The sequence below is a fragment of the Galleria mellonella genome, unplaced genomic scaffold (genome assembly GCF_026898425.1).
Source record: "Galleria mellonella isolate WM207_F2 unplaced genomic scaffold, CSIRO_AGI_GalMel_v1 utg109, whole genome shotgun sequence".
In the NCBI taxonomy this organism is placed as follows: domain Eukaryota; kingdom Metazoa; phylum Arthropoda; class Insecta; order Lepidoptera; family Pyralidae; genus Galleria; species Galleria mellonella.
In genome coordinates, this window is record NW_026441972.1 from 1,359,493 (window position 1) to 1,376,106 (window position 16,614).

The 16,614-nt window shown below is 35.5% G+C and overlaps 1 protein-coding gene across 1 annotated transcript; it reads right to left on the reverse strand.

Annotated features, from left to right (window-relative positions):
- Nucleotides 1-249: 249 nt before the first annotated feature.
- Nucleotides 250-16,244, reverse strand: LOC113511026 (glycosylphosphatidylinositol anchor attachment 1 protein). Its single transcript, XM_026894586.3, has 11 exons — nt 15,819-16,244; nt 9,547-9,666; nt 8,737-8,896; nt 8,196-8,486; nt 6,778-6,892; nt 6,126-6,216; nt 5,287-5,530; nt 3,690-3,998; nt 2,127-2,412; nt 1,365-1,545; nt 250-423 (listed from the first exon to the last, which is right to left on the reverse strand). Exons 1-11 carry the CDS (start codon nt 16,065-16,067, stop codon nt 322-324), a joined length of 2,148 nt encoding a protein of 715 aa, XP_026750387.2. The 5' UTR covers nt 16,068-16,244; the 3' UTR covers nt 250-321.
- Between the last annotated feature and the right edge of the window lie 370 nt (nt 16,245-16,614).

The window sequence follows — 16,614 nt, forward strand, 5'->3', positions numbered from 1 at the left end:
GAATAAAGCTGCTGCCCCTATCCTTCTTTCATTAAGTTCCCTTAGTCGCCACTTACGACACCCACGGAAAAAGGTTGGCCCCATTCTATGCTAGAACCATAAGGTGATTCTGTATTATCTATTGTTAATAGAGCTGTGTGTGTCTATAGGCGACGGTTACTACTTTCCATCCACTGGGCCCCTAACTTGTTTAGCTAATTGTAGATATAAGTCATAAGTATGTAAATATCGATTATAACAAGAAAAACACTTATTTTAATAACAAAAATGTTTTATTTCAATACTTTGGAATGAATATATTAAAATTGGTGGCGTAACAAATTATACAGTGTCGTCGATCCTGATGCACAGTATTTGCCAGAATATGATCCATATGGGGAGTATCACTGCTGTGGCCACGTTGTACAGCCAGTTGCCGTAAATCTGAAAATAATTAGTAAATCAAATAAATAAATACCACTAAATATGTTACAACGCCATCTAGCGCAAACTAAGCAGAGCTATGGAAACCAGACACTTGATAAAAAAAAGAATTTATTCTTACGGTAACCGCTTACCATCAGGTGGGCCGTATATGTTTGTTTAAAAATATTATGCAACTCGCACAGGAGCATAAATGAGAAAACTATATATGACAGTATTAATTATAAAGCAAACAGAAAAAAAAAAAAAAAATACAATTTAAAAATCATTCCCAGCTCAAATGAAACCTAAATTAAAAAATATACAGTTAAACGTAAATATGTACTAGTGTGCATGTGTGTGTCGCAATGTTCTATCAACTAAGTATTGCAGCGTATTGCTGCAGCGTTTGAAGCGCTACAACGCTGTTTTTCGGCAAAAACTTCATTGTTTTACAAATACCTAGATCTTATACATACGAAATTTCTGGAGCAATACAAACAGTCAGTCATCAATACAAATATATGTATTGTACAAGACTCAAACCCGCAACCATATGAAGGCGAGATGGTGTGAAAACTATTTTTTTTTTCAATGGGTGAAAATAGTATAGTAACCACACCTGCGCTATCGGTATGCGCTGGCGGTGCACCAGTGACAGGTAATAGGTGAAGATGAAGGCAGGTCAGTTGGCCCATCGTGAACAATTCATCAATTAATCCTGATGGTTTCTAGGGGAAATCGCGTGGAGGTCAACCTAATAGGTTATACTAGCAATGGGGCTGAAGCTTTAAAATCATTACTAACACACTCGCACGCACGCACACACGCACGCACGCACGCACGCACGCACGCACGCACGCACACACACACACAATAAACTTCATTATTTATAAAAAAAAAAACCTATATTTGATTTCAGTTGTTAGCAAATTTATTTGAAACAAATTAAGGGAACTTACAAGTGAGTCTACAATAGAGAACATAATGGCCTGCATAGCCGCGTCTCGGCCCCGGCCAGCCATAGACAAAAGGTTCTCTTCCGGGAATAAAACGCGACTGTATGTGACCATGCCCACTGTTACTATACATAGTGGGTGCAACAATAGGCACAAGACACGCTTCAAGAAAATGGTTATAACTCTGAAAAAAAAAAATAGGAAAAAGAGATCAATATGAGACTTCTTTAAAAAAAAACTAAATATCTCTATGCCTCTCTGCCAGACAAGGACAACAAGTAGCATCTATCACTTGTATCATCTATACATATAATATAATAAAACTGTAGAGAATGAATGGCTGTACATAGAAAAAAACGTTAAAAATCAGCGTCAAGGAGATGTTAGAAGTGAAGGCATCCAGATTTTTGTTTTTCTGTTTGTACGGGCTAATCTCCGAAACTGTTGGACTGATTTAAATGAAATTTTGCATATTGGCACCTTACATCCCCGGTCAACATATTAGATACTTTTTTTTATCACGGAAAATTAAAGAGTTCCCGTGGGAAAGTTGAAACAAGTTAACTTATACAACTTAGTACACAACCTACTTAAGTAAAGTCATTTTGACCTAAGGCAAAGTGTGAGTGTTAATTTTGGTACAGTATTCCCAGACATAATAAATAAGTAGGTACATATATACATACTAAACAGGAATAACAAATACCACGCGGACAAAGTCGCGGGCATCAGCTAGTAATGTATAAATGAGAGAAAACATCGTACCTTCTCTTACCACCGCCCGTCGTCTCGACGCCAACTACCAGGGCAAGAGGAGTGTACAGGACAGCGATGACTAGACCAAGTGGGAAATTGTGCATTCCCACAGAAAGGCATACAGTTGCCAACTCTATTAGCAGCAGTATATTGACTAGGGATAACTCCTCGTGCGTCATGCGCCCCGTGCGGAGCAGCCGCGGCATTAATGGCGTCAGAAAAATTAAAAATACTGATGCCACTATCAGCCCATAAAACACTGATACTTCTGATGGCTGGTTATAATATGTTGCACCTGTAGAGGATTAATGAAACAATATAATTATAGTACATTACTGCAGCGGCCAGCAACTGAGGCATTGATGGACGAATGTGCAAATGTGAGCCGAGGCGTGGCCGAGGCACACATACGCGAGTCGATCAATGTCTAGTTGTGGCCAAGGCTTGTATAGTACTTTTCTCAAACAATGCGCGGAAATCAAAAAACACATTTTTACTTTTTAAGTTCAAAGACGAATAACGAACTATAATAATTTTTCACGCGCCATAATGTTCCTTTGTTTTTTATTTCAATAAACAGTTTTCTATTTGCAAGCCAGTTCGAAATTTAAATAAAATCTTTTATTAGTTGCCTCCTTGGTAGCCATGTTTCGAAGTAAAAGGTCATTCCATTTTTAAATTACAGGACAGATATGAGTTTACATAGTAATTTATCTGGCCGCAAAACACGACAGATATGGATTTTCATACAACTTTTGCCGGCCGCTGCCCGCATGTATCTGGCCAGTACGGCAATTTTGATTTATCTTGAAGAAGATTGTCAAAATAATGCCCACATTTCCAAGCACGTTTGAGATAAACTTATTTATTACATTTCTTTACAAAAATATTAATAAGATTTTGGAATGTATTCGTTTACGATTACAGGTGTGGACGCAACAATTGTAAATTAAATAAATATTGAAAATATCAACATATATTATACGTAAGTATATAACATAAGTTATTAATTTCATACACAAATTAATTTCATAAAATCAATACAGTTTCTTTATCTGCACGATTTTTTAATAAAAATTGTGTCATACAATTTACAGTATGCATACAACGAGTCTCAAAAACGGTTATCTTTTTGTCAGCTAATTGTCAAATTTGCTAACTCGTTTTTTTTATCAATGTTCTATATTACGCACACAATGTATCTTGATGTATCTATATTTTATTATTTAGTAAAAACAATGTGTAATTACGCATTAAAAAGATGCAAAAATTATAATATAAAATAAATATAGAAGTTATAAAGGAAACACTCATAACTATTTATCACGCAAAATTATATGAAAAAGTTGACCCGTTTTTCTCGAAGCATTTGTATGGAGACATTCTATCTATGTAATCTAAGATTTTGATACTGACGAAGCCATAAACTCAGATATAACAAATAATAACATCAATTTTGCATATTCTGTCATTGCATATTCATAGAACAAATTTCATAAAATTAAACCTCGTTTTATAATATAAATTGAAACTACAAACTTCTAACAACATAACTACTAATCAGGTACTAACCTATCTTACTGAAAACCATTGGAGAATTCATCACAACATAACCAAGTAAATGTACTAGCAAATAATTGGCTCCTATATTCACTATGCTCATGTTGGACTCCTCTATCTTCCTTCCCTTTGGTATTGTTTTCACTTTCTCTTCAGATCTCTCCTCGGATTCATGTTCGCCTGGTACACAGGCGTCGGATGTCTTCCGTTTTACGCTTTTTTCTGGCTCCTCATCTCCATCTTGTTGTATGTTGACCCACATCGAAAGAGCGCGAACTAATATTGCGACGCATAGTAAACATAATGATGGCATATACTGACCTAAAAATATATATACATAAGATTAGATCAAGTTTTAACATCTCCTCGTAAGACGCCATCTCGTGGAGACTATGAGGAACTTAGAAATAGATAGAAGATTCATGCAGACTTTGTAACCTATATAGATATGATTATCTTACCACAAGGAGACGGGGGGAAAGGGATTGTTAGTAATGGAGACTGAGAATCCTATTGCTAGCAATATACCCAACCAGGTCGACCTCCTCGCGGTTCCCCCTGGAAACTATCGTGGTTAATTCCTGATGAATTCATCATGATGGGCTAACTGGCCTGTTTTCATTCTCATCTATCACCCTTCACTGGTGCTCCGCCGGCGTATCCTGTTAACGCAGGCGGAGTTACCATACCATTTTCACCCATAAAAAAAAACCACAGGGAGATTTTCTACCAATGGGCAGGTACCTATGTACCGCCGGTGTCTCTACCGTGAAGCAACGCGTAGATTTTTTTTTCAATTGATGATAATGGAATGGTAGGGCGGGGTGCCTGTGCTATCGGTATACACTGGCGGGGCACCAGTGAGGGATGATAGGCGAGGATGAAAAGACAGGTCAGTTAGCCCATCATGATAATTGGAATGGAATTGGAATTCAGCACGATAGTTTCCACTGGGGACCACGTGGAGGTCGACCAGGTTGGGTAGATTGCTAGCAATGGGGCCCTTAATCTCTATTATTAGTAATCCCCCCCCCCCAGCAACGCGTGGTTGTGCTTCGATAAGGAAGGTCATTTGATCAGATTATGCGTGCGACTCGAAGATTGACTACTATTATTACCAGAAGTTCCACAACCTTCCATATTAGCCATTAATCGCCGACCACCATTTCATCCACGCACGTTTTGCAATAAGTGTTTCACCTCTAAACGAGGCATCTTCAGGTAAATTATTAATTATTAACTTATATATTTTGTGCATGTAAAATTTCATTCAGAACACTTTCACGGGCGCTCACCTATTTGTTATTCTAAATATTGCAAAAAATCATTAAAAAATCTATAGCTCAATAAAGCTTATAACATTGTACTATTTTTAATATTAACAGGCAATTTCGGCTTTACAATATTTAATATAGCCGTGTAGGTCCTGAAATAGAATAGGCCACTCCATCCATTCCCGTGGGTGTCGTAAGAGGCGACTAAGGAAAGGCGAGGGATAGGCAGCAGCGTCCCTCTTTAAACACCTCCAAGGCCCAACTAGACCGTCACTCCATCTAGTCATCATTTGTCTGTCATCTTATAAAAAAATAAATATATAAAGGCAACTTACCAATAGATATGAACCTGTTTGTAGCCGCCAGCAAATAAAAGAAGTAGCTCTGGTGGAATCTTTCTAGAAGATTATTCAAAGACCTGAGTATGCTTTCTAGAGCGACACCAAGGCGGTAGAAGTTGGCGGTGGTGAGGGCGTTCACTTTGGGCGGTATGCCCGCCGGGTCGTTAGCGTCCCGCCCCTCCAGGGTGACGGCTTCGATTCCGAACCGGTGGAACAGGCCGTGGTTGCCATTTGGCACCTTAAAGAAGCATATATTTTAATATCAATGTTTTTATACTGGCCCAATTATGAATATGTTATAGTACATTACTGCAGCGGCCAGCAACTGAGGCATTGATGGACGAACGTGCAGATGTGGGCCGAGGCGTAGCCGAGGCAATAAGAATTCAATATAAAGCAATATATATTTTATTACACGGCATTACCGTACGGTTTCGGCATAGAATCGATCATCCTTTCCTTTCCTGTTGGTTTAGTAAGAGGCGACTAAGGGAGAACAAGAAATGGGCAGCAGTGTTCTTACTTAAAACATCACTAAAGCTTAATTGTGGTTGCCAGCCCGCCTGCCAAGCATGGCAAAACCCTCCTTATGGAGGAATTCTATGTTCAGCAGTGGACAGATAACGGTTACGATGATGATGATGATGATATGAAAGGAGCTTCAGAATATAAAGGCTATTGTATTATAGATCCGTAACAATTCAACTAATTGTCATAAAATTAAATATACACATATTGTTCGACACGGAGAAATACTTAGACTATTTTTTATTTGGATCGCACAAACGAAATCGCGGGCACGGCTAGTATATATAATAAAGACGTGTGGTTACCCCAGCAATTTGTGCAGACACCATACCGAGCATTGTCCAGATGCCATTGGTCCATTCGTCCATCTTGTTGCGCGTGCGCATCCAGGAGTAACTGGAAATTTTTATAAAAAATATATATCTTATTAATATAATAAAATTATAACTAGACAATGTCTGTACATGAGAAATATTTAAGTAATTAAAGTAATTTATATGAGGGATATTAATGTAAACGATAGAAGACAAAATAATTTTTAGGGGTTTTGTCGGTCTGTATGTTTGTGTCAGCATCATGCACTAAACAAACTACTGTACCAAACTGAAAGCGGTTTTTAGAGTTATGTTCCTAAAGGTATAATTTAAAATCTGGTACATGTTTTATCTATTTATGTATTCTATTTATTTTATTTAGAAAACACGACAGACAACAATCAAAAATGTACATAGCTAATTATAAACATACTCTTGTATGATGTTTCATGAGACAAAAATGATATCCTAAAACGTGTTAACACAACATGAATGAGATGCAAATTAATTAAAATTAACAAAGATAACTATTAAAATATCTTTATACTTCATCTAGAAGCGATCAGTATCATTCATGGATTTTCCTATTTCTGAAATCTACATGTAAGAAGTAGCATGGCAAAAAGTAGTACTTGGAACCAACCTGTTTTTATAAGAGTGATGTATACCAGACTTAACACATAGTTTGTGCACTAAATTGACTAGATCCAAGTTGGGCAGCTGACCATTTAGGCCTTCCACTTTGACTTCTATGTACTCTGTTAAAAATTTACAAATTAATAGTATAGTAGAAATGTTATAAAAAATATTTTGTTAAACTTAAATATTTTATATGGTAGTTCTGTCTTGACATTTTGGCCAGGTCCATGTAGTGCGAATCCACCATAAACGTTACATTCTCAGCTTTAACCCTTTTAGTGCCATTGATTTTTACTCATATCTACTTAAAAATGCCAAAGAAATCTTTGTCGTGTTGATGTCATTTACCTTTGTCTCTAACAAAACTGTATCTCCTCTAAAAATTATCCAATTTTAATATTATTTTTTTTACAGCAAGCTAAACAGCGACTGATTTCACGAGCGCTATGACGCTCGTGGCACTTTTAGTTGCAATGCGCACGAGCGCGATGGCGCTCGTCGGCACTCGAAGGGTTAAAATAATAAACCTTACGCAAATGATTACATGATATCAGAGAGGTACTGTATAAAATCTGATTGGGTACCTCTGTCGCATTCGTGTTTCTGCCGTGAAGCAGTTGTATTTACATGGCTATGTTTCGGTTAGAGAAATGAAATATGGCAATAAAATTACAGGGTACAGAGGCATTACACATTAATCCGGGGGGAAAGGGATTGTAAGTAATGTGGTCTAACTGCCTCACTACCAGCCAGCGTATCCCGTTAGCGCAGGCGGGGTTACCATACCATTTTCACCCATAAAAAAAAAACTGCCCCACTGCTAGCAATATTAAGTCGATCTCCACACAGTTCCCCCTGGAACCATCGTTGTTAATTAATTGTTGAATTTGTCACGATGGGTCAACTGATCTGCTTTCATCCCCACTTATAATCTCTCCCTAGTACCCCACCAGCATATACCATTTCATAATCACCCATTTAAATAATAACATGTTAGTCTTCAAAAATAGCAACCCAAGAAGAATATCATGGATGACATGTTATATATATATTTTTTTTATATATACAACTTAGAATGGCAAACAAGCTGACGGCCCACCTGATGGAAAGTGGTAACCGTCGCCTATAGACATATCCAGTACCATGGACATAACAGAGTATATTGTTTCACCCATGATACCCCCCATGCGTTGCCATTCCTGAGGACTCAGATGTTATTCCTCTGTACCCTGTAAATTTACACCATATCCCATCCTTCAAACCGAAACACAGCCATGCAAACACAACTGCTTCACGGTTGAAACACGAATGTTATGTCCATGGTACTATTTATGTCTATAGCTGACCATTACACTTTTCAACAGATGAGCCGTCAGTTTGTTTGTATTCCAAATGGCATAAAAAATAAAAATAATCACTTACTAATTTTAGGTGCATGGAACTCTAAATTAATAGCTGCTTGTATAGATCCTGATCTTCCCTTCAGTTTACCAGGATCCAAACATTTCTGATGTCCACCTCCCCAATTAAATACATCACCCACACGACCAAAATCGAACGCTGGTGTATCAGGCTTCCAGAAGCTACCGAGACTTGTATAAAAAGTCTCAGCATCACTTTGTAATCCGTGATAAGCTTCTAGCCACGCCTGCATTCCTAGTTGCTCATGTTCTGTTACTAGGAAAATAATGTCTTTGGCCCAATATTTTTGTGCTGAAATTAAAAATAAAATAAATTAAATGATAAGACTCATTTTCAAACAATACTAATTTCCACATAGCACAATAAAAAGTAGATTGTTTGCTATAAAATTAAGTTAAAGTAACTATGTGAAAAAAATCTATCAAAACAGTGGAGTCAAAAAAGCATTAAAAAATATATTCCACTAATAACTATTTAAAAATGTTAAAAACAAAGTTTTACTTTTATGTCAATGAAAATAATAATTTTCAAAATATCTTACGTCTTGCAAACTGAGCAAACGCCAACATGAGGGCTATGCCTGCTGCTGTGCCTTTCTGATGTGAAGATATTGATCTGTACGGAGCCGTCACTACCAGAGCTTCCAGTGACGAGGTGCGAGGAGCCCTGAGAATTCCATACACATTCGTGCCTTTGTATATCTGGAAATAAAAAGAATATGTAGAAATTTTAATGTATGAATGAGATCACCTAATTCAAATTCTATTCATGATAAGCCAGTATACATACTTTGTGATTATGACAGTATACAAAACTGTCATCATATTAGACATTAACTGTCCACTGCTGAACATTGGCCTCCACCTATCAACTCATTGTTTTGCAATGTAATATTGTTATAATATTATATATAAAAAAGAAAGGAAATGGTAGGACATATGTTTTGTACTCATGTTTTTTTGATAGGTGAAAATGGAATGGTAACTCCGCCTGCGCTGACGGGATACGCCGGCGGAGCACCAGTGAAGGATGATTGGTGAAGATGAAAGCAGGCCAGTTAGCCCATCATGATGAATTCATCAGGAATTAATCATGATAGTTTCCAGGGGGAACCGCGAGGAGGTCGACCTGGTTGGGTATATTGCTAGCAATGGGATTCTCAGTCTCCATTACTAACAATCCCTTTCCCCCCTTTGTACTCATGTTCAGATTATTTATCTATAATAATTGAATTGCAAAAACTTTTCCCAGTCAGTGTTAAGAACTTGAAAAAAAATCTATTAAAGGGTTTGTATGTAAAATAACACTATATATGTACATAAATAATTGTTATTTTTAATTTAAATAATACCTGGCCTTGTCCCAAGGGATAGTTGAGTGTAAAATTGTGCGTGTACACCTCCAGATGGAGCTGTGACATCTTGGCGACCAGCCACGGCACGGGCATCTCGTCTGTATCATAATATTTGTCCTGGAATCAATTTGAAATATAACACACTTATCTCTTGTGTATCTAAAATTGTATTTATTAGGCATGGTTAATATTGGTATGGTTTCAATATCTATGTAATAGGTACCTCTAACTATTGAAGACAGAATAAACACCACAAAATATCACCCATTAAATGTCACCCATAACCAGTCAGATATATATATTCATTTTGATAGGGTTCTTAACCCTTAAAAGCCTGATTTTTTAAATCAAATTAAAAAAATATATAAGTGTACCCTTTACGGTGTTTACTAATGGGGAAAAATAGTAAAAAATCAAAACAATATTTTAATATATTTATTTTGAAAAAAACATTTGATAACATGTAAACACGTGCTTGTCAAGAATTTGCAGGGTATTGACGCAATCTTGTGTGTGCTAATAATTAAATATTTTTTAACCTTTTAAGTTGAAGTTAGTAAAATTACATAATCATAAAAGTCATTTTAACTTTAAGATAATATAGTGTGATATTTATTATGTGGTATTTAGTTGTGGTTTAAAATATTTTGGGAAGAATTTAACAAAAACTTTTATCTACCTCCGAAATATTTTGTGAAATTATAGTGGTGTATTAATAAAATAAAAGGATGGATGATGAAGAAGAAGAACAACAGTTTCTATCTCAAGATACTTACACTCAAGCAGACATACACAGAGTGGTTTATGGATCGGAGTTGGAATGGGATAGTAATGACATAAATTCAGAGATAACAGAAGAAAGGGTTAGTTCTAGAAATAAGAGAATAAGAAGGGAGTCCTATTTGGAAGATGATTCAGATGGTTTCATTACTGTTAGTAGGAGCAAGAAATTAAATTTGAGTAAGTCACCACCCAATATTAATTTGAACCTACCCTCTGTAAAGAAAAATGATATATACATGCATGAAGTATCAATTACATCCAAGGATATATTACCCAAACAGATAGGTTTAGCAAAAATACTCAAAACAGAACAAATTCAAGATATATTAAAAGTTACATATAAAAGCCCCTATAAAGTTTTGGTTAGGTTCAAATCGGAGATGGCTGCAAACACTCTTGTAAACTGTAAAAATATGGAAAAAAGGGCTTGGGCTTGTAGGAAAACCAGTGAGGTCACTTATTCTTATGGGTTAATTAGGGAAATAGATATGGAAATTGAAGAAAATGATATCAAAAATATATTAGAAAGTGAAACGGAGATACTAGCTGTAAAAAGACTGAACAAAAAAGACGAGGTTGGTAAATGGATTAAAAGTGAGACAGTTCGGGTATGTTTCAGAGGTTCTGTCTTGCCTCCATATGTACATGCATATGGCTGCCGCATTAAGGTGGACCCTTTCACTTTTCCAGTGACACAATGTTCTAAATGTTGGAAATATGGTCATATAAAGAACTACTGTCCATCTAAAATACAAATATGCCCTAAATGTGCCAAAGATCATGAAAACTGTGAAACAACAAACTACATATGTGTGAACTGTAAAGGTAACCATATGTCAATAGTGAAAACATTATGCCCAACATTTCATAGAGAACGAGAAATACGAGAAGTCATGACTGAAAACAATTGCACATATAAAGTCGCACTAAATAAAATTAATGAAGCCAAAGCAATGCACAGAAACACTGGGCTGTTGGCTCAACCTTACACAAATAACAGTAAGAATGCAAGTTCAGAGCCGGTATTCAGTAAAAAAAAAAGTTATGCTAACGTGGTAGCTGGGATGAAGGAAAATTACATTAATGAGGAAAGTAAAGAAATAAGCAGCGACCAAGAAACAATACAACCTATTATCAATGAGAGCAAGAAAAAGAAACTGTGTAAAAAGAAATCCAAGAAAATATGTGGACAGTTTGATAAGCTCCCAGACAATGATTCCAACAACACTAATAACTTAAATTACATGGATAATAGTAATGACTCTGAAGTAGAGGTTGAAAAGAAAATGAAGAAAAGGTTCCCTATAAAAAGAATTCTAGAACGTACAAAGGATATCATATTTTCAAATAATACATTCAAAAGTAAATTGGAGACCTTTTTTAAATATATATTACAAGAAATATTAACATTTTTAGAAAGTCATCCTATTCTTGATTTAACATTACGACTTCTAGGACTAAACCAAAATGACCAGACACAATAAAATAAATAATGTAAGAATTATACAGTGGAATGCAAATAGTTTAAAACCTAAATTGAAAGACTTGGAAGCATTATTAATTCAAGAGAAAATACACCTGGCTTCAATAACTGAAAGTTGGCTATCTGAAGAGGATATTGTCCGAATACCAAATTATAACATTACGAGATAGGATAGAGGTGACTCATATGGTGACATATGTATTCTGTCACATAATTCAATTAAAATAATCCCTAAAAACTATAACATTCCTAACTCTGAAATTGAGATTTTGATTCTTGAAATTCTTAACGTCCCAAACATAAGAAATATAATTTCTATATATTGTCCACCATCTGCAAATACTAATCAACAGGACTGGGACTATATCTTTAAGTTATTTAGCTCTGAAACCATTATTGTCGGAGACATGAATGCTCATCACTCATTGTGGTCATACAAAAATGATAGAAGAGGAGATATTATTTACAAGTCTATGTTTGAGAACGATTATATTTGTTTGAATGATGGTAACCCGACAAGAATTAAAATGGTCAGTGGCTTCTTACAACAATCAGCTCCTGATATCTGTTTTGCAACAACAGACATTGCAGTAAAACTGACATGGCATACAACAAACGAATCCTTGGGAAGTGACCATGTCATTGTTAAAATTGATAATGGATTTGAGAAATCCAGTAACTATTATAAAAAGCGCAACTTAAAAGAAGCTCGTTGGCAAGATTATAAAAATAAATTGGAGGAAGCTTTCACCAATTTTCCGCCCTTCAATAATATTCAATTACATTATGATGCATTTATACATGCCTTGGAGTCAGTTGCTGAGAAGACAATTCCATGGATAAAAATTAATCACAGCCCTATATCTAGCTTTAAACCCAAGCCCTATTGGAATTCGAATCTTTCCCGGGTAGTAGCAGAAAGAAGACTGGCATTAGCAAAATTAAGAAGAAACCCGACCCCTGATAATTATCTTCAATACAAAGAAAAAATATATAAAGCTAGCAAACTAATAAAAAAAGAAAGATGTAAAGGTTGGGCTAAATTTTGTTCAGAATTAGACATGCAGTCATCACCCGTAGATATGTGGAGGAAAATGAGATGGATGAAAGGAGGATATGGTGGAAATGCACCAGTGAATAATGCCCATGCTAGAAATCTTCTTTACTCCATAACACCAGATTATGTTCCGGAAGAACCTCCAAATATTCCTAACGCATCCACTGGATACGTGGAACAAGAGATTAGCATAGCTGAGTTGAACAATTTACTAAAACGTAAAGACACATCACCTGGAATGGATAATATATCATACTCCATGCTTTATAATCTACCGCTATCTGGAAAATTTGTGCTGCTTCATATATATAATCAGATATTACAGACCGGCATAGTCCCTCACCAATGGCGAGATATAAGTATAATACCAATCTTGAAGCCAGGCCGCAATCCGGACCATCCTTCGTCATTACGGCCTATATCCTTAATGGTCTGTCCTTGCAAAATATTTCACTTGATTCTAATGAAAAGGATGGAATGGTATGTAGAAAATAACTATCTTTTTCCACAGTCTACAGTGGGATTCAGAAGAGCACAATCTTGTTTAGACAACCTTACCAGACTAGTAAATGGTATTCAGGTTGGATTTACGAATAATAAGTCAACTGTTGCGTGTTTTATAGATATCGATAATGCTTATAATAATGTAAACATTCGTTCCATGATAATGATATTGAAAAGAATCGGGATTGGCAGCAAAATTTGTAAATATCTATGGAATTTCCTATCTAGTAGACGTTGTAAAGTCATAGCAAATGAAAGTAATGAAGGCCTCGTACGTTATACAGGAAAAGGTCTCGCGCAAGGAGATCCATTATCACCACTGCTTTTCAATATCATTACTATGGAAATGAGTAAAAATATTGACAAAGTAACTGTTAGCCAATATGCTGATGACTTTGTACTATATAAAACCAGTGAGAATAAGGAGATTCATAATACCGAAAACGATATCAAAGACAGTCTCGCACAAGCGACCAGTTACTTGGAAGGGATAGGTTTGTGGCTGTCTGAATCAAAAAGCAATGTATGTATTTTTAGTAGATCTCGAAAGACACCTAATATTACCATTGATATTAATGGAAAGCCTCTTCAGTTATTAAAAAAAGTTAAATATCTAGGTATGTGGATGGATTCATCTCTAAGATGGGGTACACACATAAATGAAATTTGTGAAAAAAAGCTACAAATTATTGAACATTCTAAAGGTGCTTGCAGGAAGCTCATGGGGGGTTCATCCAATACATCTGCGTAAACTTTACATTTCGCTCATTAGAAGCCGTATAGATTATGCTAGCTTTCTGTATGCAACTGGCGCCAAAACTCATCTTAATAAATTAAACATTGTACAGAATAAGGCTTTAAGAATATGTGGCAGCTTTATTAAAAGCACTCCCATTCATGTAATGGAGACCGAACTTGCTCTCCCTCCCCTGTTTGTGCGTAGGCATTGGCTGGGGTACAAATTTTGGTTGAGAGTGGCTTCTGTCTCCAATAACCAAACCATGCAATCGGTAGTGAACTTATCGTCAAATAACTGTAACTATTGGTATAGTAAAACAAAGCCTATCTTAATTGATGTACACAATAGCCTTAAAGAGGAGGATATCCACAGAAGTCCTTTACTTGATATGTATAGTTTAAATAGCTGGGTTACATCCATTGATGAAGTGAAGTCCTGTTTGTGTTTAAATGTTAAAGATGTCAACAATGCAAAACGTAATATTAATGGTTCTGTTTTGAAATATCTCACTATGTATATGTTAAAGACGGACTATGAGGAATTTCATAAAATATATACAGATGGATCAAAAGATTCTCGAGGTGTAGGGGCGGCACTATTTGATTCGAAGTTTGGAAAAACTATGTTTTGGAAACTTAATAAAAATATCTGTATAATGAGAGCTGAATTGATAGCAATTACTAAAGCATTGGCATACGCTGTCACCTTAAATATACAAAAAATTGTTATACTGACTGATTCAAAGAGTGCCCTCCACCACTTGGCTCGGTGTGTCTCGGGTACACGAGGTATGCCGATAGCCTATGAGGTCTTAAAGCTGGTATGTATATTACAACAAAGAAATGTAGCCGTAAAACTTCAATGGATACCATCACATATATAGTGCCAGGGAATGAAACAGTAGATCAGGCAGCCAAACAGGCTATTGAGGATGGAACAGAAATTGTTTGTAACCCTTATGCAAATGAATTCATTGGTAGAATTACGAAACACAGTGATTGTGTCACGAAATGGAGAAACCACTTTGAAAACTGTTCAGGTTCAAAGGGGATATGGTATAAAACTATACAGCAAATGCCTTCATTAATACCCTGGTTTCAAACAACAAGTCTTTCAAGACCGTATTTAGTGATAGCGTTCAGGATGCGATCTGGTCATGTTCCACTCAACAAATTTTATCATCTTATAGGAATGAAACAATCACCAAATTGTATGTATTGTGACAAAGTTGAAAGTAAAAGAATTTATTTGGTTTATGTTACCTCTTGGTTTCTTAACAACTCATCCAATTGTCAAGAAATTAGACTTATACAAACTATTTGCTATAATGTAGACAAAGTCATGGGATGTTAATTCTGAACAATAAGTAATAATTTTTTATTTATTTATTTATTTATTACATCCACTGGGTGAGCCTTACAGTCTTCCAATACGCTCACCCAGGAAAGCATGAGTACAATAACATATTAAAAAGGAATATTACACAATTATATGATATTTATCTACAAATTAATATCACAGTATTGTAATTTTAGTTCTCTTTATTATTAAAAATATAGTACATTCATTTATGTACAAATTAATGAAGCAAAACTTAAACATTTACTTAATTTGAAAAAAATATGCATCAGTCAACAAATGAACAACTCGTTTTTGGTACTACATATAAATTTTAATCTAAGTTCTAATATCAACTAACTTACCTCAAGTTCTTGCAGAAATTCATTGTAAAATTGCCTTGAAGATTGCTCAGCGTTGAATTCGTTAGTAACCAATCCGGGTAGCAGCGCGTTCTCGGAGAAGTAGGTCTCATTGTTGAACTCCTTGTTTCCTAACATGAGAAACCATACCAGGGCTCCAGCGTAACACAAGAGACACAGGGGTCCGTGTATTCTATTCAACAGGCGCACCCACTTCACCGAACCATACTCGGGGTCAGATAAGAGACCCATTGTGATAATTTACAACACTATAATTATATAAATAACTAAATTCTACTGTCAATAAGAATTATTCATTCATTATAATAAAATTATTAGTGTAATTTACTATGAAATTGAAAAATAAAAGAAAGACAGAAGCAGCTAACAGACTAAAACAAACCGCTGTTTGTCTTATATTGAATGTCAATGATCTGACAGTCTGACAATTTGGCATTGACAATTATAGTTTCTTTCAAGGTTGCCATTAAAAAAATATAAAAAAGTGCTATGGCACAAAAAAAAAATAAAAAAATATACGGGATGTAAGGGACAGGTTGATAAAAACTGAAACAGTGAATTCAGACCATTATTCCACACCCAATTTTTTTTTTATTACTACGATATTATTTTACATTTACCTGTAATACAAATAGGTATTCAATCTACTACTAACTCTGCATTTGAGAACTTAACAAAAAATATTGATATTTAACCTTTAATATTTACATTAGACTCTCAACACCTCATTCAGACGGGATTCTAACTCGCTCTTTTTAGTTACTCAGAACGAGTGCAT